This window comes from Rhamphochromis sp. 'chilingali', assembly GCF_963969265.1.
Source record: "Rhamphochromis sp. 'chilingali' genome assembly, chromosome: 22".
NCBI classification, from domain to species: domain Eukaryota; kingdom Metazoa; phylum Chordata; class Actinopteri; order Cichliformes; family Cichlidae; genus Rhamphochromis; species Rhamphochromis sp. 'chilingali'.
The window spans coordinates 8662134-8688305 of NC_137950.1; the positions used below are offsets into that span (position 1 = coordinate 8662134).

The 26172-nt window shown below is 43.6% G+C and overlaps 1 protein-coding gene across 2 annotated transcripts; it reads right to left on the bottom strand.

Moving 5' to 3' along the window:
- Positions 1-431: 431 nt before the first annotated feature.
- tnrc6ba (trinucleotide repeat containing adaptor 6Ba) lies at positions 432-26095 on the bottom strand. 2 transcript variants are annotated; one of them, XM_080872801.1, is made up of 22 exons: positions 25956-26095; positions 24245-24334; positions 23614-23635; positions 22840-23277; positions 19288-22209; positions 15875-16039; positions 15463-15659; positions 14918-14992; positions 14563-14769; positions 14242-14361; positions 13916-14041; positions 12653-12823; positions 12063-12185; positions 11753-11942; positions 11389-11556; positions 11135-11281; positions 9372-9515; positions 8603-8695; positions 4403-4606; positions 4041-4108; positions 3047-3186; positions 432-2489 (listed from the first exon to the last, which is right to left on the bottom strand). In XM_080872801.1, the coding sequence occupies exons 2-22, from the start codon at positions 24299-24301 to the stop codon at positions 1922-1924; spliced, it is 6345 nt and encodes a 2114-aa protein (XP_080728927.1). In that variant the 5' UTR covers positions 24302-24334; positions 25956-26095; the 3' UTR covers positions 432-1921. The 2 variants fall into 2 exon arrangements, with proteins under 2 accessions (XP_080728927.1, XP_080728928.1); XM_080872802.1 differs by lacking the exon at positions 14242-14361.
- Between the last annotated feature and the right edge of the window lie 77 nt (positions 26096-26172).

Genomic DNA, 26172 nt, shown 5'->3' on the forward strand with positions numbered 1-26172 from the left:
TTCAATTCAACCTTTATTATCTTGTTCTTTTCTGCTTTAAATTAATTTCCTCTCCTTTTATGTAACATCTGAAACAAAGGAAAACATCCTGAACAGGAGTGATAATAAAGACTGACTTAATTTAAAATGATACATAATAAAAAGAAACACAGTAAAACATAAAATGTCTTTAACGTGTCTGTAAAACACTGTTTCCAGCTCAGCTTGGTATGGTAAGATGTGGCATCTTAATAAAAATGCCTTCGGTTGGTTGCTTCGTCTTAAAAACAAAATATTCTCTTATTGCATTTAAAAGAAAAATATATATAAACGGAAACAAAAAGCGACTAAAAACACAACTTAGGAGACAAATGCAATAGTGCCAATGTTTTTGAACTTTTTAGCTATCACAACATCCAGTCAAGCACGCAAAAATGTGTACACACACACACACACACACACACACACACACACACACACACACACACACACACACACACACACACACACACACACACACACAGTCTTTCTCTCAAATGTAAGCTGTCAGATTTACATCTATTCACTTCCCTGACTGGAGAAGATCAGTGTTCAAAGGCAAGCACGCACGCACACACGCGCACACACATGAATCTCTCATGGACAAGAAAAAAGAAAAAAAGGAAAATAAACATTCAATGTTGCAGCAATAACACAGACACTCCCGATATAATTGTCATCATAATCACATCCTTCTCCATTCGGTCGTAACTGTCAACACTCAGTTCATGCACACACAGGCAGGCAGGAGGGCACCTTGTACAGCGAGTAAATATGTGATCATAGTCACCATTACATCATGACAATATATAATAACCAACTTGATTTCTTGAGTAAGAAAAAATACAATAGCGAGGTCAGTGTTTGAAGGGCAAATAAGAGGACATCTCTGGATTTCCACTGTTTTTTTCCACACATTTCTCATTTCTTCTAAAACAGAAAACAAACTGATAAACAACCAACGCACATCGACAAGGAGATACAATTTTGCTTGTCAAATATAAGAGCAGTGTGTAACTGATGAAAAGGTGTGACGACGCTGTTGACATGGAGGGTGGGTGGCCGCTGGGTGTTAGCCAAGGCCACTGCTGCTGTAACATTTAATTGTTCTTTAAGGTCTATGTAGTTGTGTTGTAGCTCTGTTTCAAACATGGAGGGATTTGTGGAAGGATGCGTCAACAACAAACCCAGAGGCATATAGTGCAAGTTTGGCTAATGTTGTTTTTTTTGTTTTGTGTTTTTTCCACCCTGGGTCCCATAGTGATGGCATATTCCCACCAATGTAGACGTGTCGGTACCTACTAAAAAGACTCTTTCCTTTTGCGCATCTCAAACGTTGCTGATCGTCCATTTGACTCAGTAGTGTGGCGCTGTCCCAGATTTTTTATAAAGTCCCGATCCTTCCCACTCTTAAGCTTCCAAAAGTGGGAACTCCGAAGTACGCCAGCCAGGTCTAAGAGGGCTCAGTCTGCATGTCTGACTTTTGAGATTTGACCATTAAATAGCAATATAAAATTAAAAAAAGTGGCACACTAAAAACAGCAATAGCTAAACTTGTTGACGTGTAGGACTCTGGCTGAGCCTGTCTACAGTGCATGCCTGAGTGATTGGGTCTCTGAATGCAGGTGTGTGGTCTGAAGTACAAAGACAAAGAGCTATCCAGTTACGTCCTAAAGAGTTTAATGGATTTCACCTTTTTCCCCCGGTTCAAGTTTTACTGTTGTCTTCATTTAAAGTTAGGCGGTTTAATGTCTGTGTGAAAGTAATGTGTGCATGTAGCTTGTGTGTAGTATGACTGTTGAGTGTCTATGTTGGATGACCAGTGTAGCTTTTTTTTCTCCACGTCAATGCAGAGCATGACGTGTTTCACCTTAGGTGTAAAACGTGTGTGTCAGCTGGCCCCTCAGATAGAGTCGCCCCCCCCGCCCAGGAGGTCCCCTGGAAGCAGCGAGGCGGGGCTGCCCATCTGGTGACGATCCTCAAGCGCCGGAGAAGCCCAGAGGCTACTGCTGGGGTACCCTGTCCCCCCCATCCCACCCACACTTCCCCACAGACCCTGCCTTCCGGCCTCCACACCTCCGGCCCCACCTATCCCGGTGCCGTTGGTGCTCCATTGGGTGAAAATGCCCAATCCGGGCCCCTGGGTGGCAGACTGGTCCGACGAGCTGCCTGTGCTTTCTAGACTTTGCCATGCAGAACTGGAAGACCCAGCTCCTCCATTTCCTGCCCCTCCGACTGTGGAAGCTCCATCTACTCCTCCTACCCCACCGTTTCCTCCTGCTCCACCTCTTTCACAGCTTCCTCCGTTACTGTTAGCCCCAACTATGGAGGCTGCTGTAGGCCCGGAGCCTTGGGAGCCGGCTGCAGCTCCTCCGCTTCCTGCTCCTCCAGCCTGGGAATGTGCAATGTAGCGAGCCACATCTTCCTCACTCATAAACTCCGCTAAGATGGTTGTGTTACCCAAAACACACCTGGGGTAAACAGAAAGTCCGTCATACACTTGTAATGAATGAAGGGCCTCAAAAGGCTTTTCAGCCTCAAAATGAACTGCAAACGAAAGTTTAACACTCAGTTTGTGATGTATAGTCTACACAACTGTGAAACACACAAAGTGAAACTATACCAGAATATGGTTTGCTACACATCACGTTTGCGAGCAAGTGAAAATGACTAGGCTTGTTCTTTCTGCAGGATCCAGATCACCTCTAAACTTCAGAACTTTATTGTAAAAACAACACTTAATGGTTTAACACTTTTCCAGGGATCAGTAACAGGGATCTTTGCAACTCTTGAAAGTCAAGCGTTATGATATTTTACAGAGAAAATGCTCAATTATGAAACAAACTAGGACAATATAATGCTGACCTTTAGATTTACTGGTAGATGGTTTTTTGTTGACGGTGAATAAAGGCAAGCTAGCCATTTGCTACCACTTCTAGTCAACATATTAAGCTAAGCCAAGATGCTACTTTAGTTTCTTTTACTTTAAGATTTACTTTAAAAAGATGTTATCAAAATAATTCCTTACATGTGAAGTGCACTCTGAGCCTTGGCTGCCTCTTGTCTGGAGCTGTAGCGAATCAGAGCAGTGCCCTGGGTCAGGCCAAGGTGAAAGGTCAACAACGGCCCGTGCTGCATGCAGATGGTTCTCAGAGTGGATCCATCAATCTGTAGTAAAAAAAAACAAAAAAAAAAACAAGCAGACGAAAGATCTTAAAAGGACAGTAATAGGTTAAGATGTCAAACAGACTGGGATTTTTAAATGTGCTATGTTTCAAACACTGAAACACAGCACTGCCAAAATCAGGGGCAACCATGATGGACCTTCACTGCAGTTTCAGGCTGTCTAAGTAGATTCTGTTGGGCTGGCTATAGAGATAGGTGGTGATTTCTGCGGTTCATAGAGAATCATGTAAGTCTGGATAATAATCACAGGTCTGTTTGGTGTGTCACAAGCATTTAGCTCCAGCTAAGATAGCTTTGGGGATCACTAGACCTTACAAGGTGTGCTTCCACAACAGCACCACACCAAGAATTAAGGAAGGCAACAGAGATGGTGATCATGAGGCCTTTAAAAATATATATATAACTAAATAAATAAATAAATAAAACATTTGTTTAAAGATGCTTTGGGTGGTCAATACTGGACTCCATGTTCAGCAGAGAAATTTAGTTCAATTTTATTTATGCAGCGCCAAATCACAACTGTTGCCTCAAAGCACTTTAAGTTAAAGACTCTACAACAATACAGATTACTTAGAGGACTCAGTTCTACTTGTTCAGGCACATGATCAGGATTGGACGAGAGACCTCTCTGATCTGGCCTGGGAGTGGGAGTGCTAGAGATACCCCAAGAGGAGGTGGAGGAGGCTGCTTTAGCCTCAGCTCCCACTGCCGCTAATACAAATGTGAAATGGACTAATCAGTTTGAATTAATTAATAAATAGTTTTATTTGTTTTCTTCTCTGCATTTTGAGAAATTCTTTTTCTGCAGATCTGCCTGAATGTGTGTGTTTGTGTACCTGTGGCGTGAGGTTGCTGAGCACCAACCAGCAGGTTTCTCGAGAGCTGCCGTCACTCCAGGTCGAGCCTGCACAGAAAAGAAACCGAGGAGAAAAGTGGTCTTAGTAACAGGAGTCATCCATGGAGTGTCACTTTATTTTTCCTCCCAGTTTCTCAAAATAAATGATGAACAACTTTCCCACTGCATGAACTGAGCCTCACTTAATCTTCCAAATGAAATATAAATGGATTCTTTAGCTCAAAATAACACTTTCAGTAATCAAAGACATTTTTTTTTAAATCTCCTGACTAAACATTTTTAAAAATTACTGCGTTCAAAGACAAAAACCAAAACAACATGAAAAATTAGTCACAGCGTTACCAGTGCTGTTCGAGCCACTACTCCAGCTGCGGGCAGCCAATCGAGGGGCTCCTCCTGACCAAGGGGAAGGCGATGGCTGCTTTTGACTGGCTAGGCCTGGAGGTGGGCGGGATAACTGGGTCTGGCTGCTGCCACGACTGGCTTTCCAAGACTTAGGTCCAATGGGCTCTGGGGGCCAGCTGGTCTTGTATTCTGTGTACTTTGCTGTAGGAGACAAAAGGACACAGGCAAGACGGAGACTTTAAAATATCTGCAGACAGTGGATTAATGTAAGGAGCAACACATATATTCCATATTCTTTTAACTGGTTCATTACAAAGCTACTCCCTGATGTCCATGGTTTTCCAGGACTAGAATTTTCTTTTTTTTTTTTTTTTTTTTAAATGACATCAGAAACAGCAGTATGCGACATTACGTGATGGCAGAGCTTCAGTTCATCCTTTGTCATTTTTTTTTTTTTTTTTTTTTTTTTTAATAAATAGGACAGGGGGAATGAATGAGAGAAAGAGGGGGAGAGAAAGAAAGAAAACCAAAGGGGAGAAGAGACGGTGAGAAGGGGGGGGAAGAGAGAGAAAAAAAACAAAAAACTCCTGGGTCACCTGTATGGAGAAAAAAAAAAAAAACAAACAAAAAAAACAAACAGAGGAGACAGCAAACAACAAAGAGTAACATAATAATAGAGAAAACAAAGCACCATCACAATAAACTAGCTAGTCATAGATATCAATATTTACTAAATAATAAACGATATTGTGCAGCACGCAAGATAGACAGCGCACAGTGTGCTTTGAGGCAGCAGCCAAGAAAGCTTTAGTCCGCGTCTGTGAATACCCATGTGTGCATACCTGTGTGGATCAGCATGCTTGCATTCCAAAGGTTTCTCCATGTAATGATCTGCTAGGGAGTGTGGGGGGGCCACAGCCCCGTCCTCCAGGGTGTGAAGCGGGTATGGAGGAGATCAAAACTCCAGACATCCAGAGGCCCCCAGAACACAAGAGACCATGGAAGACCAACAGAGGGGCAGCCGCGCCACTGTTCCAGTAAGAGCTGAGGAGAGTCCCAGATGAGGGCTCGCCCAGCAGCCGCGGAGCAGAAGCCAGGGGGAGTTGCAGTGACGCGCCCGTGAGCTCCGCCGGCCCCCAGCTGTGCCTGAGTGACCGAGCCCCAGGCCGAGAGGCCGGGGGCACCCCACCTCCAAAGGGGCCCGAGCGAGCCCCAGGCCCCAGGCCCCGACAAGCGGCCGCCAAGGAGTGAGCCGGTGTGTACCCGGACGCCCACCCCCAGACACAAAGAACCACCAACACACCGACACCTGAGGGAGTCCGCCACCGGCAGGGGAAGTGGTGGTGGGTGGAGATAGGCCTCCAAACCTTGGAGGGCCTGAGGTGTCCCCAGAGAGGTGGCGTCTGATACCCAACCTGACATATAGACACAGACACAAACATCCATTCCCACCCTCATGCTCTCATATGCACTCACTCCACACTCAACCAACGTGGAGACAGACATAAAGAGACGCTGTACACACAATCACACTCCCCAAGCGTACTCTACAAACCGGGTCTAGGTACCCTTGCCCCTGGAGGGGGGAATTGCACCCAGACCCAGGTGGTGTTACCCTTTTCCCTGCGGTGGGGAGAGGCAGACCACCCCGACTCCGCAGCAGCAGGGAGGCCCCACACCCCAGACCGCAGTCGGACGGCCAACTCCTCCTACTAGCCCTCCTGCTCCAGCAGGCCGCAGAGAATGGGGGTGGGAGAAGACTCCAAACCTCCCTCCACCCGCTCATTGTAGTGTTGATGCATATGTGTTCTAAGGTGCAATTAAAACCCAGGAGGGCATGGAGCTACCTGCCCAGGAGCAGCAGGTAAGCGCATAGTCCCTCCTGCTAGCCCTCAATGACTAAGTGTATTTAAAATTGAGAGGTGGGCAACGACGTCAGGGGTGAGGTATACACCCTGATGGTGATTTGGACTCCGTGATTGTGCCCACCCCCAAGATCCTATATGTATGTGTAATGAGAGTGTGAATAATGTGAATGTCTAAGTTGTGGGATAAAATTGAGGCAGAGGCAGCCAGAAGGGGACGGGGGGGGGGGGGGGGGGGGGTAGCCTCCTCTGCACCCTGGTGACATACCCCCACTCCAAGGCCCTGCATGTGTGGGTGGTTGTGGAGGAGCGGGAAGAGGGAGGCAGCTGGAGATGGGGAGGGAAGGAAGGGAGGGGCAGGTAACCCCTCCCTGGGGCCAGCTCCCCCGCTGACCCCAGTAGGCACTCCCACCCTCCGCGACCCGCCAGGGAAGGGGGGCCCCCCGGCTCCACAGAGCCCTGGACAGTCCACCCAACCCCACCACAGAGAAAACTGCACCCACCCCACCATCCACACATCTTCCAGACTACATAAGACGGTAAACGCCCAGGCTGAGATCTTCCTCCACCTCTCCTGTATCTCCCCCTCCTGCAGAGAGTTCCTGAAGAGAAGAAAGCTCCTGCAAGATGTGACCATCCCCCCCACCAGTTGAAGAGCCCCCCAGGCGGCTCGACGCACCGGCGGCACCCTGCTCCAGGGCCGGGCCCCCATGCACCCACCCGCCCACAACCCCGGCAACACACCAACCAGGACCCAAGCCCCCGAGGCCCGGCCCGGGCCCCAGCCCAGAGACGGAGCGCCCCCAGAACCTCACGCCCATCCCGGACCCACCCAGGGGCAGCCAGGTTGCCAGGTCAGTAACCCACGTCCGTCAGCACAGACCCTCCCCTAGCCCCGCTGCACGCAGCCGCGAGGAAACAGTCACCTGAGAGCCAACAGAGCCCCTAACCGGACATGACCGCTACCCCGGGTTGAGCCCCCCAAGGAAGATGCCTCCGGGGAACCCCCCGACGCCCTAAGCCTGTCCCTACCCCCTCACCAATCACAACAGTGAAGGCGGGACCAAACTATGACCCCCCACCCCCACTAGGTGATGGAGCTGATAAAAGGGGCCCAGAGCAATTGATCTAATGTGGTGGCAGAGGCTGTGTCAAGACTAATGTAATCTAATAGATAATTTCTATATTGGTTAGAATTAAGATTATTTTTATTTTTCCAGTTCATGAGGACTGTTTTCTTGGCTATGCATAGGGCAGTGAAGATCATATGGGCTATATTCTTTTCTGAAGTGACATTATCTAAGCTGCCCAGTAGACACACTAAGGGGGAAGTTGGGATGTTACATTTCAGACACTTTGATAAGTCTTCACATATCTCGCGCCAAAACTTTTGCACTGGTGGACAGAACCACCAGTGTCTGGTGTATTGCCTTGACAGTGTGAGCAGTTGTTGGAAGATGTAAAGCCCATCTTGAACATCCGATGACCTGTATAGTGCACTCTATGAAGTATTTTGTATTGTATTAATTGCAGACTGGGATTTTTAATTAATTTAAAAGTTTTTAAGCAAATCTGAGACCAGAAGTTTTGGTCTAGGTTGACTGATAAATCTGCTTCCCACTTTGCAGTAGGAAGGGATATTGATTCATCTAATTTAGAAAGTGTTCTGTATATTTTAGATAATAATTTGGGGGATTTAAGAGTAAGAAAATGTGCCGCACTTAGTGGTGTTTGTAATTCAACTTGACTGAGGTTAAATTTCTTTTTTACTATGGATTTAATTTGTTGATATTCTAAAAACCTTGTCTTGTTGATCCCATATTGTTCAACTAGTCTGTCAAATGGAATAAATTCTGTTCCCTCTAATATATGTTCTAAGTATTTAATTCCTTTACAACTCCATTCTGGGAAATTAATCATATTATTGTTTTGTAATATGTCAGGGTTATTCCAGATAGGTGTACGTTTGCATGGGATTAATGAAGACTCCGTTATTTTTAGAAACTCCCACCATGCTGTTAGAGAAAAGCTGATGGACTAGAATTTTCTAACATATTTAAGTGCCGTCCAGATTTCACTGCAAATTATCCAAGTATCTGCAGAATAACATTTAAACCTGAATCTGTTAAAATTGTGACCTTCAAAGCAATCAAATCCAATTCAAATGTATATTGGAAATTCTTTCACTGCTTCATTTACTTTCTCTTCTTGTAGAGTTTATTAAAAACCCGACAATTCACTATTACCAGAAATTATGAAGTAAAAATACAAACGTAGATAAATTAACCAAAAGCCTAGAAGGAAGATGGTATATATTCATGTGTATGGTTACCTGAGTTGTGTGCGTTGTTGAGAGGACTGTCTGAGGCACTGTAGGGCCAGGCACCAGGTGAAGGCAGCAAGGTGTTGAGAGGAGGGGTGGAATCTGCATACAAAGATAGTGAGAACCATAAAATGAATGATCATAAACGATGCAAAAACAGCCTCCATGGGTAACATATGTAGAGCTAAAGTTGCACCTTTCCAATGTCAAACTGCTTTTTATACATGCCAAGTGAACATCAGCAAAATTTGGAAAACAACATATGAATCCAATGAAGATTAATTTTCTATTTCATGTCATAAAGCGCTGAATCACCACAAAAGTGACACTCATGACACTTTTTATACCAAAGTTACAACAACATCCTGGAAAAAACCCAGTGACTCTCTCCGACTATGAAATCAATCACAGTGGAGGAAAACAAAACCTTCCTTTTAAACCTTTAGGAAAGCCATTAGTTTCAGTTTTAAGCACTTGTTTCCAATTAGTCAGATAAGGGAAAACACAAGAGGGAAAAATCTGTGTCAGCAGGCTGCGACCAAGTTTACTGTGAAAACAAACCCACTTGCACTGGCAGTAAAAACACTGATCTATGTGAAAAAACTAAATTGAACGTTCTCATACCTGCTCAGTAATGCAGATGAGATGAAAAATATAATTTTGGACTGCGCCATTGTGCAAAAAGGAGCCACAACTCCCTGTTTATATCTTTACTTGGTAGCAAAATATGAGGAGTGGTATCCATAAGAGTATCGGGTGTAAACACGCAAATGCTAACCTGTATTGTCTTGTAACAATTGGTGCTCTGTATCATTGAGAGTGGGTGGCACTGTGTTTCCCATCATGCTCCCTGGGGTCATGTAGGGGTCAGACTCAGGGTCAACACGGTCAATTCCTTTCCATGGCACACCAGGCTGGAACTCTAAAGAAAAAACAAACATGTGGTCCGTTAAAGCCTGAAAAGCCTAAACTTTAACCCTACAGGCTTAAAGAGGACATGAAACAGCACAATTTAGTTGGTTTTACACAAAATTAGGAGTTGTTCTTTTTTTCTGTTCATAGTAAATTACAAGTGGTTAGCTTATTACAGAGGGGAAGAAAGACAAATTAACAGGTAGTTGGCAGAAGATGGCGCTGACAGATGATTTGACAAGTTACCTTTGACACCTTATGGTTTATGTTTTCAAGCCAGTAAGCATGAAAGACATTTATGACAAAAAATTGCTCAAATAACAATTGGTGCTATACGGAGGTGTAGAGAGGTTGAGAAACACCACCTTATACAGGTATGGTAACTGCACAGGGATGCCACCCTAGCTCTACCCACCCTTACCAGATACGCTGCTGTGAGAGGGATATTTTGGGAGAAGCAACATGCTCGCTTTGTGAAGTCTGTGTGGAGACAGCCAACAGCAGGTACACTTATGCTAACAATAGCTTGGCTTTAGTTGAAGATGTCGAACTAAACTGACATTTTTTTAAAAGTTGCTCATTTTAAGCTGAAAATCACATCCACAGATGTTGTTTCAAGTGTTCAAAACTAGTATACCTGCTAGTTAGTAAGCTACTTTGCAAACTTGCAGTAATTGGCAATTAAGTCAGGAGCACAGACTCTAAAGTGACCATTGGGTAACCGCTATTAGTTAAACGGCTAAATTCACATATAAGACTATTTTAAGACTTCGATTTTGTTGAAACAGAAGCTTTACTGTCCTCCTGAAATGTTGTTTGGTGTTGTGAATGTCATCTACTTTTCATGTGGACAGCTGGCAGTGACAGTGATGAAAATAAAATGTAACAAAATTAAGCATTGTGGTTATTCTTTTCACAATCATTTACTGAGTGTAGTCTATTAGAATCATGCTGAGTACAATGATCAAACTTAATTTTTTTGGCTTTTATTAATACTAATTAATTACTGTTTATAGCACTACCCGGCCATCTCCTTACAGCGCACAGCTAATTCTTGTGTTAGCTGGCCAGGTGGGACAATCTGTACACCTAACAAGGCAAAATTAAACAGAGGGGCCAGCCTTAGACTTCAGCTTGTTAGTCTGAGCCACCCTTTTCTGCACACAGTCCTCATTTATAAAGTGCTCTATAAACTCTAGCATGATGGCTAATGGGTAGATTCTCCCATTTCAGCTCAGCTGGCATCAACAAAGAACCACTTAAGAGAAAAGAGAAAAACTCATTGCTGTACTGAAGTGACCCCCTTCAAGTACTTTTTAGTTTTGGTTTCCTTGTTTTCCACTGGGTTAATGGTTCTGTCACTGTTTAGCTGACATAAACCAATGGTGGGCTATTAACAGCAACCAACCAACACAGTGATGTCACTGATGTCAAGATTTGCTCTAACAACTAACTTAAAACACTGAATTTTTAAATCTAGTTTCATAGACTGATAATGTATGACAGCTTTTTTTTTAAAGCAGGTGTCTATGATTAAAATTAGAGGTAATACATGTTGTGTTTCACGTCCTCGTTACATATAGTGCACAAATTTGATAATCATCATCTTGATTTAAGGTAGTCACTAACCAGGGGGCCAGCTTGGTGTGGAGGCAGGCTTGGCACACATCTTGTTGCCAGGGGTGCGATGCCAACTGTCACTCAGCCCTTCTCCAACCATCATGTCATACTGCGCATATGGTGAGCCCCCTGGCATCTTTATGGGGGTGACAGGACCTGGTAGGTAGGAAGAGAGCGATCACAGTAAGATGCGACTTCACAGCTAATCTTAACCCTTTCTGCCTGCACTATGAAATTACTTTCAAAAAAAGTTATAATCTCACCATTTTTATGAAACGCATTCTCAGATGAGGAAGTGTCTGGAGAACAGTTTCCCTCCATCATCCACTTGAAACGGGACTGCTGACCCCCTAGGTCCTTCATGGCTCCAGGCCCCCCCACCACAGAGCCACCCAGGTCCAGACCTGTAAGGTTCACCCCAGATCCAAACCCTGAAGAGAAATATTACAAAGGTTATTTTGTTTTAACACATATGTAGTAAAGTGAATCCACAGCTGCCATAAAACAAAAAACAAAAAAAACCAACCTACACTACATTCAGTTAATTTCAAAATTAAAAAATGTTTCAGTTTCATTGTTGAAACAACAGTTTTAGGACATTTTTTTATTTAAAAAGTAATTGTTTACCAGAGTATGGTCCTAGATTTTTTTGGTGCAGGTCAGCCACAGATGGTGCCAGGCCTGGGTGGGACATGGGATCAGCCACAGGCAGTTTAGGACCCCCTCCTCCACCATGGTGGGAGGGGGATAGTTTGGAGCTGCTGCTTAACCCCCCGACCTGCCTCTGCTGCTGGAGCACCGCCATAATCCTGGCCAGCTGAGATGATATAACAAAAAACAAGAACAATCATTGAAGAGGTGGAAGTAAAAAACAAAAACAAAACAAAACAAGAAGAGAGAAGTGTGTGTGTGTGTGTGTGTGTGTGTGTGTGTATACCTGCTGAGGGTCAGTCTGCTGACGTGTGTTTGGTGTGAACTTCCTCTGGTTTTGCAGTAGCTGCTGCTGCTGCTGTTGTTGTTGCGGCTGCTGCTGCTGCTGTTGGAGGAGGAGCTGACAAGCCTGAATGGACATTAAAAAAGATGCAAAAGGACGTGAGATCGCAACATAAAGAAAAAAGAATTAAGAGCAATATTTTTGGAAGTTCACTGTACAAGCCAGAAAAAAAAGAGAAAAAGTTTGCTTCAAGACCAGTTTTAGGTCACATTTTGTTTTGCATCCTTCACACTGCAAAAGTATTTGAATGGATTTTACGGTTTCAGTGTTATAACAAAAAAAATTAATTTCCTTCTAGCTATTTGGCTACATAATTTCATATATATGCTGACTGTGTCACACAAATTATGCATGAAAATTAGTCACACATATGAGAAAGTAACAATCAGAGGGAATGACGCCTTGGTAACGGTGGTGTACGAAAAGTACAGATCAGATTCTCCAGTGGCTGCGTACAGCCTTGCCTATGCCCTTAGCAGATGTGTGCTGGAGCCCTGCAGTAGCCTTCAGAGACATATAATGCTGCTTCTCACCAGCTGAAACTGGATGTGGGGTGGGTAGATGCTGCTGAGCATTGCAATATGCTGGGGGGACAGCTGCGGAGGGAACACACCTCCCCCAACTCCTGCCACCCCTCCCACACCACCAACTCCCCCCATGTTTCCACTGGGAGGGGGCATCTGCTTCAGCACAGAGCCTGGCACCTAGAGACAGACAGCAGACGGGCACACCTGTTACCAAAGAAACATTTTGCTTTCCTGTAACTATAAGCAAGTACATTAGCTTCTTCCTGATCAACATTCAATCCCTTTACATGGTCTCATCAGTTGGTGACAGAGATGCACTGACTGAAAGCTTCATGAAATCTTTTCCAGTCTGAAACACTGATTTTTTTTTTTTTTTTTGGTAAAAACTAAAACTGACTACATACATAATATTTCTAACTTTTAAAAGAAATTGTAATGTATGGCCATATTAAAATATTAACCATTTACTAACTCTTATAGTCTCGCTAAGTGCAGGGTGTTACAAGGCTTTTGATCGCTTTCACTTAAATGAGAATGTTAAGCAAGAGTTGCTTATTGTAAAAAATGAGAGATGACTGGACACCAACCAAGTCTACAGACAGATCAGCAGATCTATGAACATGAGGAATGATGTATGCTACATTAGCATATTACTTTTTACTTAAGACTCATTAAGTAATTACATAAGTAATGTATGTATCCATGTATGTATGTATTCTAACCGTACTAAACTGAGCAATGCCAGAAAATGCAGGGCTCTAGAATATGAGTATTTTGTTACATAACACCAGCTACAAGGCAAATCTGGCTTACAAAGAAAAGTACAGCCTTTACAGTTTCCAAGTTGAAATCATTCTGCATTTGTATCAGCTACATCCGATATAAACAATAAAAACAACATGGCACAAAATGAGAATGGTTTAATGTATGACGCAGATGTCAAACTAAATTTACACCACATAGCCCACTTTGATCTTCAAGTGGGCTAGATCAGTTACTCTCCCCTTTCTAATAGAGTAAAGACATTTAAGTAAACATTTAGTGCCTGAAATGTCTTAATATAAGAAGATGAAGTACAATTTCAAAAACAGGTCTCAGTTTTTCTAAATAATAAATGTGAAAACTTACAGAATAAGTTCTGGTAGCTCATTGCCAAGACTATCCAATATTTAAAACAATAATAATAAACTTTTATCGTAGATAGTGGAAAAACAGGAACTTTTCTGTCATTTAAATTTAAATCTATTAAATAAAAAAAAATTTTAATACCTGAGGTGACAGGAACTGATGAGGCACTTGCGCTCGTATCCCTGGTGACTGGTTTATCTGCGGGATACTTGGCTGATGTCTGGACTGAGCCATTCCTCCACTACTGCCAAAGATATTGTGACCAGCCTGCGATCAAACACAGAAAATTAAATGTCAGATGACCTACAGTGGAGGATGGAGTATGTGAAAATCTTAAAAAATTAAGCCGAATGTGACAGAAGGTGGATGTAAAACTTTTCATATTTATGAACATCTAATGAAAACAGAAGATTTATACAAGGACTTTAAAGACATTAGGGCAGAAACAAAAGGAGTGATTATCTTACTTGTCTAAAGGGGATAGAGTGGTTGAAGAGGGAATGGGGCTTGTAGACAGAGGGTGGAGAGTACAGAGAGCAAGGACCCTCCTCCCCAAGGCACCCATCCTGATTGATCAAAGGCAATGTCTGTCACAGTGACAGCCAGTGGAAGACCAGTTTTGGTGGTATATTATGGTGTAGGGGAAGTTTGAGGAAAGGAGAAATGAGGCAAATGGAACAGGCAGGAAGAAAAGGTAGAATCACAAGAGGAAAAAATTATGATAAAAGACAACATGTTATCTAGACATGAAAGACACGAGATACAAAGACATGGTAATGAGGCATCACCTTGTCATAATAAGCCCCAGCATCCCCAGGTGCTGCCTCTTTGGAACCAGGAGGACGATAAGACACCCCCACACCTCCTCCTCTTCCTCCCTTCCTCATGTCTCCATTGTAATCAGTCATTCCCATGCCTCTTTTATCCATCTCTATTTTCTTCTCCTGGATAGAACCTGAAGTTGGGTCAATGTTTGGGCCACTGGGATCATCATTCTGTCCAACAAAGAAACCCAATTTCACCATCATGAGCACTGCTTTTAACACTCACTGCACAGAACACTATAACGTGTCAAATGTAATTTATGTTAATTTTTAGTATGAATTCCTACCACAACAAGAAGTAAGAACGTTTCTATCTTACCATCAACCCCATGTTAGAGAACTGTCTGTTAATGGGGCCCATCCATGACTCTCCTCCACCAGCTTTCAATTGGCCCTAAGAGACAAATACAAGGAGAGCAAAGGAAATGACTTTAAAGATTTTTTTTGTTATAAGAATTCACAATAAAAGCATTCCAATTGTGGGACTAATTCACGTAAGTATGTTTACTCGCCTCTGTCAGTGCGCCCCAGGGCAGCTGTGGCTACAATGTAGCTTGCCATCACCAGTGTGTGAATGGGTGGATGACTGAATGTAGTGTAAAGTGCTTTGTGGTCCATAAGGACTAAGTAAAGGGCTATACAAATACAGGCCATTTACCATTTATTTTATCTCTCCTAAGGAATGTTGACAAGACTAAATGATGGCTAAATAAATATATTAAAAAAAAAAAAAAATCATGAAATTACTTCAAATAATTTAATTGTTTTTTTTTAATAAAACAGAACCTGTTAAGGACATCTGTCCTTCCACTTAATAATTGATTTTTCCTTTACAGAGATCAATTTTCCCCAACAGTAACCCACCTTACTGCTGGGCTTCTTCCCACTGTGGCTCTGACCCCAGCCACCATTGCTTCCCTGTCCCCAAGATGACCCACTTCCCTGGGAGCCAGTACTATTCCACATGCCGCCACCTTCCTCCTCATCCTCCCAGCTTGGGTTACGTGATGCTGCCACAGGGCTCTCTTTGTTCCCCCAGCCATCTTGCATAGTCTTTGAACCTGCAGAATAAAAGTTACAAGCCATTATCAGATTATGATTAAAGCCATTAGAAAATGACATTTATATAAATACAAACACTTTAGTTGTGTGTCTACTGCATCATGCATCATAACAAAACCCGGTACAACCAATGCAAACCTCAAAATCAGACTGTATGACTAACACTTGCGATTCGTTTCAAAGACGTGGTTTCGTTTAAAACTGATTTTCTGACCAGATTTGATGGGATTTGAAGAAGGGTTTCCCCAGCATGTTGTCTTTCCTCCAGCATCATCAGGGTCTCCCCAACCAGTCGGAGCATCACTAGGCTTCCCCCAAGCTGCTGTGCCATTGTCTACTGTAGGACTAGTTGGGGAAGTGCTCCCCCAGCCTGATGGACCTGCAGATACACATGGGCATGGTTAAGGTGAGAAACAAGAAAGAGGCTTCTTTTAATCAATGTTTATTTGTTTGTTTTTACAGGGGAAGTAAAAAAATAAGAGTCTACACAAAGGACACTTCTTTGAACAGTTCATGGCTTCATGTGGTCTGGCTCACTGATCCAAAAATCAAAGTGTTTTGTCTGCAACCATACTGGCTTCCGCTATCAGTCAGCAATGACGCTTCACTGCTACTGTGGTTCCACAGTCACGACTGCAAAAACGTCAAGCTGCTGCTTGGTTGACTACTTTCCCATGGCTGAGCTGCTATCTTATAACACTAAACTTCAGTGATGACCTATATAACAGTTGCTCTAGCTGTCCCATTAAAACTGCACATTCAACAGTGGATTTCTGATTTGTTCACTTCATTCAAACAGTGATTTTTGGTGGCAAACTTCAGCTTCTTCAAATTGCTGTTTAAGCAATGAACAAATATCAATTTATACAAAGCAATTATACAGAAAACTGTTTTGTTTTGATTTCAGTACATTTAACATAATATCCTTGTGTTTAACCACAAGAAAATCTTACTAACCAATGGGATCACTTTTATTCCAAAAAAGATAAAAATAAATCATAGCACAAATCAGACCTTTCTCATTTTCACATTACAATGTGTAACAATGTATAAGGTGTGAACGAGTTCAGCAACTCTGGCTATAAAAAAGACAACAAAAACAAAACAAAAACAAAAAACAAAACAAAAAAACAACCAACAATACCTGATCTAGTTCACCTAGACACAATGCTTTCAAAGGAAGAAATGTTTCATCACTCATCTAAAGTGAAAACAATGCATTCAGATTAACTGTATCGGCTTTATCTGATCTAAAGTGGTCTGACCTCCACTTCAAGACTTCGCTGCAACAAGGCAACACTTCCTGCACAGAAACCCTGCTTGTGAACCACTTGAGAGTTTAAAATCCTCCAGTGTATACAAAATGGTCACCATTCAATTTAAATTTGGGGAAAGATAAAAGTCAAAGGGAACAAAAATCTGGTGAGTCGAGTGGGTGGTGATCAACAATGATGACTGGTATGCACGTGTGCCAGTGTACAAAGACACAAACTAAAGTTAAAGTGGTTTGTGCCAAATGCATTTCCTCAGATTAAAGGCTTTTTCACACCGGGTGCGTAAAATCTATATGAATATTTTTCTGCATTAAAAATATTTTTCAGGCTCGCCCATTCTTAATGCAGCCAATCACAACAATTGTGTATTTTCACTGATATGGAAATAGGGCTGCTCGATTATGGCAAAAATGATAATCACGATTATTTTCACTGAAATTGAGATCACGATTATTTGACGATATTTATTTAACCCTTTAAGACCTACTATAGAACCAAGTCCACCAGAGCTTATATATATATATTTTTTTTACATGCTGTAGTGCCATTTGTGGGAGCATTTCAAGTTGCTATACATCAATACAACTGTTATAGCCCATATTTTAATAATATGTATGCATTAAGTCCATAGTAATTACATAAATTGCAAAAAAGTGCAATAAACTACAAAAAAAATTGAAAATCGCTTTTGTTTTGTTTACATATATTTCTACTTGGAGAAATTTAAGAGGCTTATCCCTCAAAACTTTAAAAACAATAAAGTTGCAAAAAATTGTTTACAACAACAGGAAATTTATTTTGAGTGTCTTCATAGTTTTATTTTGGAGATACAGCAATTTTTATATACTGCAGGAAAAACAAAAAACAATCCTATGATGCAAATTTGCAAAGAAAACAGCATGTGCATCATTTCACTGTGGGAAGTGTTACGAACAGCTGATAGGAACGGCAAAGCGTGTTTCTGGAATATTATGTTTTTGTTCCTGCAAGCGCTTTTTATGCAATTTTTGCAAAGCTATATGTGGAACGAAACCGTGACCGAGGACAAGCTGATGGCATCAGATGTAAGTACAACTCCTCCGGTTTCATATGCAAAACAAATTATTGCGCTAGCTTACGCGGTTCAGGTTCTACAGGGATTTAAAAATAGTTACGCAAAACGGAGCGTGCTGCTCTGACCGGCTTTAAAGGGTTAACAATGACTTTAAAAAAATAATATAAAATAGTGTGCAACACCACTGAAGTTTTTTTTTTTTACCTCTCTTTTCAACCAACGGCAGTCACTCTCCAAATAACTTCTGCTTAGCTTTCCGAGCTTCCCTCGGGTCCTCTTAATCAGCGGTCTCCAACCTTTTTTGCGCCACGGACCGGTTTATGCCCGACAATATTTTCACGGACCGGCCTTTAAGGTGTCGCGGATAAATGAGGGAGGGGCTAATAATCGGCTCAGTCATTTTTAATGATCGTTGAAACCCCAGATCGTAATCGTGATTAATTGAGCAGCCCTATATGGAAATAATAAAATGATACCATTTTACCTCAGACACACAGCTAAACACACTCGGCTCTCTGAAATTGTGTTCCCAACTCTGCCAAGAAGTGTTCAAACTCGCCTATGACATCCTTTCATACGTAAGAAAGCCGTGATACATCTTCAACTCCTGGATCAAACCATGAAATTCTCCCTACTCCTGCCTTCCTGTGAGAACTGGATGAACCAAGAATTTGTTTCTTCATTTTCTTGTTTATAAACATCAGGACCAGCTCTTCATCACTTCATGTCAACCTCATTTTTTATTTCAGTCTTTAAAAAAAGAATTCTACAAAAATGCAACGCGCTTGGTGTGTATACAGGTTATTTGGCTGGTTCTGATCCGTAGAATTCTGAATTTCGCATTGTTTTTTTGCGCAGCACGTTCAGTGAGTAATGTCTTTACGCAGACTTGAGTCTGACCCTGAGGGAGACTAATTCAAAATGCACAAATAATAAACAGTGACAGAAATGATAAGCATGCGGCAGGTTGCATTCAGGTTTGAAAACTATAACTATACCACTAAAAAGTCCTGTTTGGAATCTGAGGCCAGCTATGATTACCAGCAATGATTCTCAATATCTAGGACAGATCAGTTTCCTCCATAAGTTTATCACTGCTCTTTGAGTACACTTTGACATGATGGCGGAAATGCAAACAGTCAGATAAAAGAAATTAACAGAGGTGAACAGGGAGACGAACTGGAACAAGAAATTGATAAAAAAAAAAAATTATCAGGTATTGTTGTGGATTTGTATGGGTTGAGTTATGGAACTTATGATTACACCCTGGTTAGTTAAATTAAATTCCTAATAACTTACCCATAGCGGAAGACTTCCCAGGTCCAGTGTTGAAGTCTCTGTTACCTCCAAGTGCTGCAGTCTGCCTGCTGGGCTGCTGCTGCACTGGAGGTCCCTGCTGTTGCTGTTGCTGTTGCTGCTGCTGCTGCTGCTGCTGCTGCTGTTGCTGTTGCTGCTGCTGGGCCTGGGCCGGGCCCTGGGCCTGGGCCTGGCCCTGGACTGCATGACCACTGTTCTTATCCCACAGGTTGACCGGTTTGTAATGATCTGGGTCTCCCCATGCTGATGTTCCATCATCTACTTCATTCTTCCGGCTTATGGACTGCGGCGAGGGTTCCTCCCAGCCGCTTGGTTCAGATCCACTTCCATCTCCTCCAGGGACACCAGGGATGGGCCCTGAAGTCCAGCCTGAGCTTTGGTTCTGATTCTGGGCTTGAGAGATGAGTTTCCTCCCCCCACCCCCTTGCATAGCCCCTTGGTCCATTGCTTGGTGCAGCTGTGGATGCTGTGATTGTTGCTGTTGCAGTTGTGCCTGTGGGCCTGTGATGGAGCCCGACTGGCTGTTTGGCATCTGGTGCATTTTGTTTCCTCCACTCCAACTTTGTTGGGGTTTGGACCCCATGCCTCCAACAACACCAATACCCCCTCCTCCACTTCCTCCACCACCTGTACCCCCTGCCCCCCAGGTCCTCCGGGGAGCACTTTCACCCCAGTCTCCCCACCCACCCACACCTAAATCCCCACCTGAGTGCCCTCCTCCATTCTTCCTCTCATCTCCCCACCCTCCTCCACCACTGTTTAATTTGGAGTCTTGCTCTCCCCAATTCTTACCTACCCCAGCCTTCTGTTCTGATCCCCACCCACCCCCTCCATTCCCACCCATGTCTTTCCACCCTCCTGTCCCTTTTTCATCCTGACTTCTTCCCCAGCATCCAGTCACAGAGTCACTTTGTTTCCCAAGATCACCCCATCCTCCTTTTTCTCCTCTACTATTGCCTCTGTATTCATCACTACCCCAACCTGTGGCTTCCTGGCAATCCCCAGCCCCCATCCCTCCTCCACCCCAGCCTGTAGCTTTCCCCTGTTGGCTAGGGCCTGGCACTACCCCTGACCCTATAACAGGTCCAGTTGGAGTCACTGGCCCAGATTGTGATACGCCAATATTTCTCATGTTGGGGCCGATAGGTGGTGGGGCTCTCCCAGACAAAGAAGCCCCACTACTGCTACTGTTGCTGCTGCTCTCCCAGCCCTCACCAGAGGACCCAGTGGATGGAACCAGGGAAGGGCTGACCCCTGGAGTCACAGAATCAGTGCTTAAGGTCCTAGGTCCACTAGAATATTGAGAAGGACCACCGAGAGAAGGTGGATGTTTTGATGTAGCTGATGAGGATCCACCTTTACTCTGTCCTGCATGTTTATCAATGTTCCATTCTGTGTTTTGGCGGATCTGTGTCTGGCCCCAGCCTGTGTTAGACAGGACCCGAGGATCCAGATCAGAGCGATTTAGCAGGCTCTGTAAGGCAGCTTCTGCATCAACTGCCTGCCAACGTGGTCGGCTGCTATTAGGCGCGCCCCCACTTCTAGAATTTCCACCACTGGACGACGATCCTCCTTGTCCTCCTACACCCTCACCCCATTCTCCCGTTTCACTCTCTCCTTTCTGATTGTCCCAGGCTCTGGTAGTAGTGGTGGCTGTTGAGGAAGAGGAGGAAGCAGTGGGCGGGTTCCCTGCTGTGCTGCCTCCACTACTGCTGCTGTTACTGCTGCAGGCTCCACTCATTCCCTCACCTCCTGGATTCGGTCCACCAACCCCACCAGAGTTTCCACCCCACTCACTACCAGAAATCCCTCTTTCACCACCATCTCCCGATAACCCCCACCCTCCCTGAGATACCCCAGAGGTTTGAGTCATGTTGCCCCCATTTCCAGCACTACCCCAAACATTAACCCCACTTGTGGAACTTGGATAACCCCAACCTGAAGTCCCATTATCCCCTTCTGCAGCTCCAAATACCCCCGTGCAAGTTCCTCCACTCTCCCAACCATCAGTCCTTGAGGCACCCTTTTTGGAGTTAGCTGCAGGGTAAGAAGGCTGGCCTCTCCATGAGGAGACAAGGCTGTGCTCTTCACTCATCCCACTTCCTCCCGCACCATGGTCCATTCCTCCCCCTATCCCTTCTCCCCCCGCAATTTTTGGTCCCGCTGATTTACTATCCCAATTCCCTCCACCCATTTCTCTGTCTCTGGATGGCATTTGGTGAAGTTGGTGCTGATGGGTGTTTGATTGATTCACAGATAAAGATGGGTGACCCCCCAGGACACCGGCTGCCCCTAGGGAAGCAGAGTTGTTGGCAGACCCGCCAGGGCCCTGATGGTGAAAGGAAGACTGACCTCCTTCACCTACAGCAGCGGGGCCATCCTGCTGCACCAGTGCAGGCCAGGCTGAAGGGTTGGCATTTGGATTGAAGTTGGCACCTGGAATCCCACTGCTGCCATCAACGGAGCCACTGGCATCATGGCTCCCTGGCACAGCGGGGGCTTTGGAAAGTGAGGAGGACTGTTGTAGCAGAGGCCCAGCTGCAGTTACTGCAATACCTCCTCCAAGATGACCCTGGGAGGCAGCCGTCACCCACGCTGAACTGCTGGACGACTGCATACATTCATTGGGCAAAGAGAACGAGGAAGTGGGTGAGGATTGGTTGCCAGAGGCACTAATGCTATTCACAGGCATTCCGTTGTTGCCGCTGCTCCCTCCATCACTGCCAGCAATACTAGGCCACTCCTCTAGGTCATTGCCATCAACAATCACCTTCTCCCTGCCCTGAGAGGAGGCCTGGCTGCCTGAGCTTGCCCCCCACATGGAATTTGCATAATTAGAAGTAGTAGTAGAAGCAGCAACTGATGATGAGGTGAGAGCCAATGAGGAGGCTGCTGTGCCGGAATCTGTAAAAGTAAATCCCACAAAAGAGCAACTTTAGATTCTTCATCAGTTAAAAAAACAAAACAAAAAAAGAACAAAAAACATTAAATAATGCAGTAAATGACCTGTGCTTTGACAGAGCTATGTAACGCTTGCGGATCAGACAGTGCTTTACAACAGCGGTTTCCAAACATGCAGAGACACACCAGGTGGAGCTTCAAATGTTTACATTTGCTCCAAATGTTTGAGTCAGTCACATCAGACAGGAAACAATTCTGAGAATTCACAGTGAGGAAGCAGACATCTTCTCTGCTCTGTTCACACATGGCCAAGGTAGCACCCTTGACTAATAATACAAACAATACTGGTTTAATCACCCATCTCCTGTTTTCTGCTATGTGAGAAAACCATCTAGATTATGCATTAACTTGATTTTCCTGACATTTCCCAGAATTAATGTGTGACAATAGCCTCTATTTCACAAACACATCACAGGTTGCAGGCCTTCAATGCTTGCCTGCCATCGTGAGGAACTCCTTTTTCAAATTACTCTTTAGCAAGCAGACAGGAGACTCTACACCAAAAACACCACCCTGTGATTAGTTGACAAACCCGCTTTAATACTTGTGACCAACAGCATTGTTAACACTTACCTGAAACAGCAGCCATGTTTGCATTGGGGCCATCTCCTCCCACCCCCCCTCCCAGCAGCATGGAGGACAGTGGTGGCTGACCCCTCTTCAGTAGCACTTTATGGTCCTGCTGGCAGCGGAATCGTGGCGGCACTTCTCTCGGCATGTAGCGCGGTGGCTGCTGAGGCGCCTGAGCTCCGCCTCCGCTACTTGCACTGCTGTTTCCAGCAACACTGGAGCCGCCAGCGGTGGAGGAAGAACTGGTGGTGGAGGTGGGCTGTCCGTTGGCCACTGCCAGGCGCTTGGCATTGTTGCCGCCCTGTGATGGGGTGGCAGCACTGCCAGGGCCTGAGGTGGCTGGAGATGGGGAGGCAGAGGGGGTGGGTCCAGGGCTGGGGGAGGCAGAGCTGCTCTGGGTAGCAGAAGACTGGGCAGAAGCCGGCTTAGTCAAGTCTGGCACTACAAGAAGAGCAAGGAGGTGAGAGAGATATTTGTTTAAGCAGGTGCATTTTAAGAATGCAAGTTTTATTTACTTCAAATGTAACCTCTAATCAAGCATTTGCCAGAAATGGATAACAAACTGGACTATAAAACAAAGAAATCGCTGATGCAGATGAATGTGCTCTCGTTTAAAAATTAAAAAATGCATCAAGTGTTGTCCAACACATTATTAAGCTAGAGAAATAATGTTACTGTGACTGTGATGCCATCACAATCTTTTTAGACATAAAAATATTTAGGAGCAAACTAATATTTATATCAAACTCCATAAAAATACATCACTGTGCTGCTTACCTTTGTTTTTTTGCTCTGCAACCTAAAATGAAGAGAAGCAGAAAGTCGTGTTAAAATTTAGTTTGTTTTTTGTTTCTTTTTGAGCCAGACAAAGAAAGGAAACTGTTTTTTTTTTTATATTATTAGTCTTTCACTATTCACATAATCTGTCAACATTTAGTCCTCACAAAATTAATGTAACATCTAAGGACATTTAAGGACAAGAGATTTCATTGCAACAAGTTCAACAGCTGCAGTGTTGACTGCAACTCCATAGCTTCAGGAAGCCCAAATTAGCCAAGATCATGAATCAGGTATCTTGTCAAACATAGTTAAATTGTATATACGTGTATACCAAAAATCTGAAATGGCATAATGTAAGATCAAAAATTCAAAATCCAAACTAAATGCTGTTGTTGAACCCACTGACTTAATGTGACAGTTCAAATGTGTCCACCTGAGATAAGAGAGCACACTGAAGTCACTTTAATAGAACCATACATATATCCATGCAGAACTGCCATTTTAAATGATATGGGTGAATGTGCACATATTTTACTGCCTGCATACTGTGTCAAGATACAAACGTTCATTTGAATTTGAGAATATCTGTCCTAGAGGACATGAAATCTGGTAATACAAACACACTCACCTTCTGAGAGGCTTCCCTTTTCCTTTTTTCGTCTTTTTTCCTTTTCTTGTCTTCCATGAACTACTGCTCCTGTCCTGATGCTCCTTTCTTCTGTAGAAAAAATAGCAGGCTATTCAAAATTGTAATTTTGTATCAACTATATTAGAACAAGCAACAGTTTGTTTTCATATTTTCTAGATTTTTCCTGTAAACCAAATTTATTCAAGGGAAAAAAAAAGAAAACATTTAATTCTAACTCCATATCAGACACAATCTCTGTCACTACACTTCCACTGGACAATTGGATAAATGGACCTTTAGGTCCTGTAGGTCCAATCAGTTAAGCTTGATTGACTGGACCTACATATCCAGGAACCCATAACAGATAAACTGAAAGTTTGAAATCTAGATTTGTTTTTGAGACAGTGTGCTGGCAGTTACAAACCCAGAATCATACTCTTTACTGGCTTTAAATAAATAAAATAAGAATAATAAAAAAAGCAGATTTCAGCTACAGCAAAGAGTGCATTGTCATTAGGATTCCCTATAGCTCCTCTATGATCCCTAGAGCAGGATGGATGTCAGGGACAAGCTAAACATGGTATTGTTAGATTTTTCAGTTTGAAGATGGAACAGCTGAGCTATACTACGATTTTTAAAAGAAACGAATGGTTTATACTGTTTATTTAACAGGGTGATAGAAATGTCATTCATTTCTATTAGAGCGGAACCAGGGAAGCGCCCGTAAATGCGCAAAATGTAAATCATGTATGCATTACAATATGGCAATAACCGCAACATTAGCATGTCTGGGTTCATGTTAGCACGTTAAAACACAAGTCGTTAGTTTTCTCCTTTAAAGGGGCTCGTTTAAAGAAAAACCCAAGCAATCTGGTATGCTCCGGCTGCCTCGGTCTTATGTTGGTTTCGTTTTTGCTTCGTGTCGTTAACACTTCCATAAAGCAGGATTCCTACATTTGGGGACAGCGACTTGTCATCGTCCTTGAAGCATTTATGATCTCAGGCCAGAAGTATCAGAAAGCCAGACATCATCACGATGTTATTTCAATCTGTCAGATCTGCAGTATAGTAAACCTTATCCAGCAGCTTATGCGTGACATACCTGTCAACGTTATTCCAAGCTCACCAGCATTCGGCAGCTAGCCCCACAGCACAAAAAGGTTTGAGTTTTGAGCTTAAATGGAAAGGCATATTCAAAAACCGAAGACACGGGTGAATAAATCCGCTTTAGCTGAAATAGTCAGACACATTCATCCTCGCCCCTTCAGGTTTACACAAGCGGCAAGTTCAGCAGCTGCTGCTAATAAAATATTTCGTCGAGGCTAACGTTAAGGAGGGGTTCAGACTAAAATACGTGGACACGGTGCACAGCAGACATTAACGAGTTCAAACCAACGCAAGTTCAGTAACTGCTCTATTAAGTGTACACAACGTTCTTGAACAGCAAACACATAAGAGGGCCAAATACCCAGCTCAGCTAACGCAGTGCCAAAAATACAGCTAAAACGGCGCTAATGCTACCGAACATTAGCCAGATAAGCTAAGGTAGCATTATCCAGTGACAGCAGCAATTACAAGTAGCCAGGTTAATGGCGCTAGCTTGGTTTGCAAGCGCCGTGGCATGGCATTCCATTAAGATGCAGCCCACTCGCATGCATTCAAACAACGTCCCAGTGCAACGCCGAGAAATGTAAAAAATTCACCCACTTACCTCGGGAATCACATATGAAGATACGCTAGCGTGCTAGCTAGCTTAGCTAAAGTGCTTCAGTGCGATTTTTTTCTAGCTTTTTGAGGCATTCGTCGAGGCTACAAGAACAGCGACGCCTGAGCGGAGAATCAAGTAAAGTGTCAGAAAATGAAAATACACGCGTAATAACGTACTGGTTCGTGAGCACTACCGTTATAATAGTGTAAACCCTAATGTG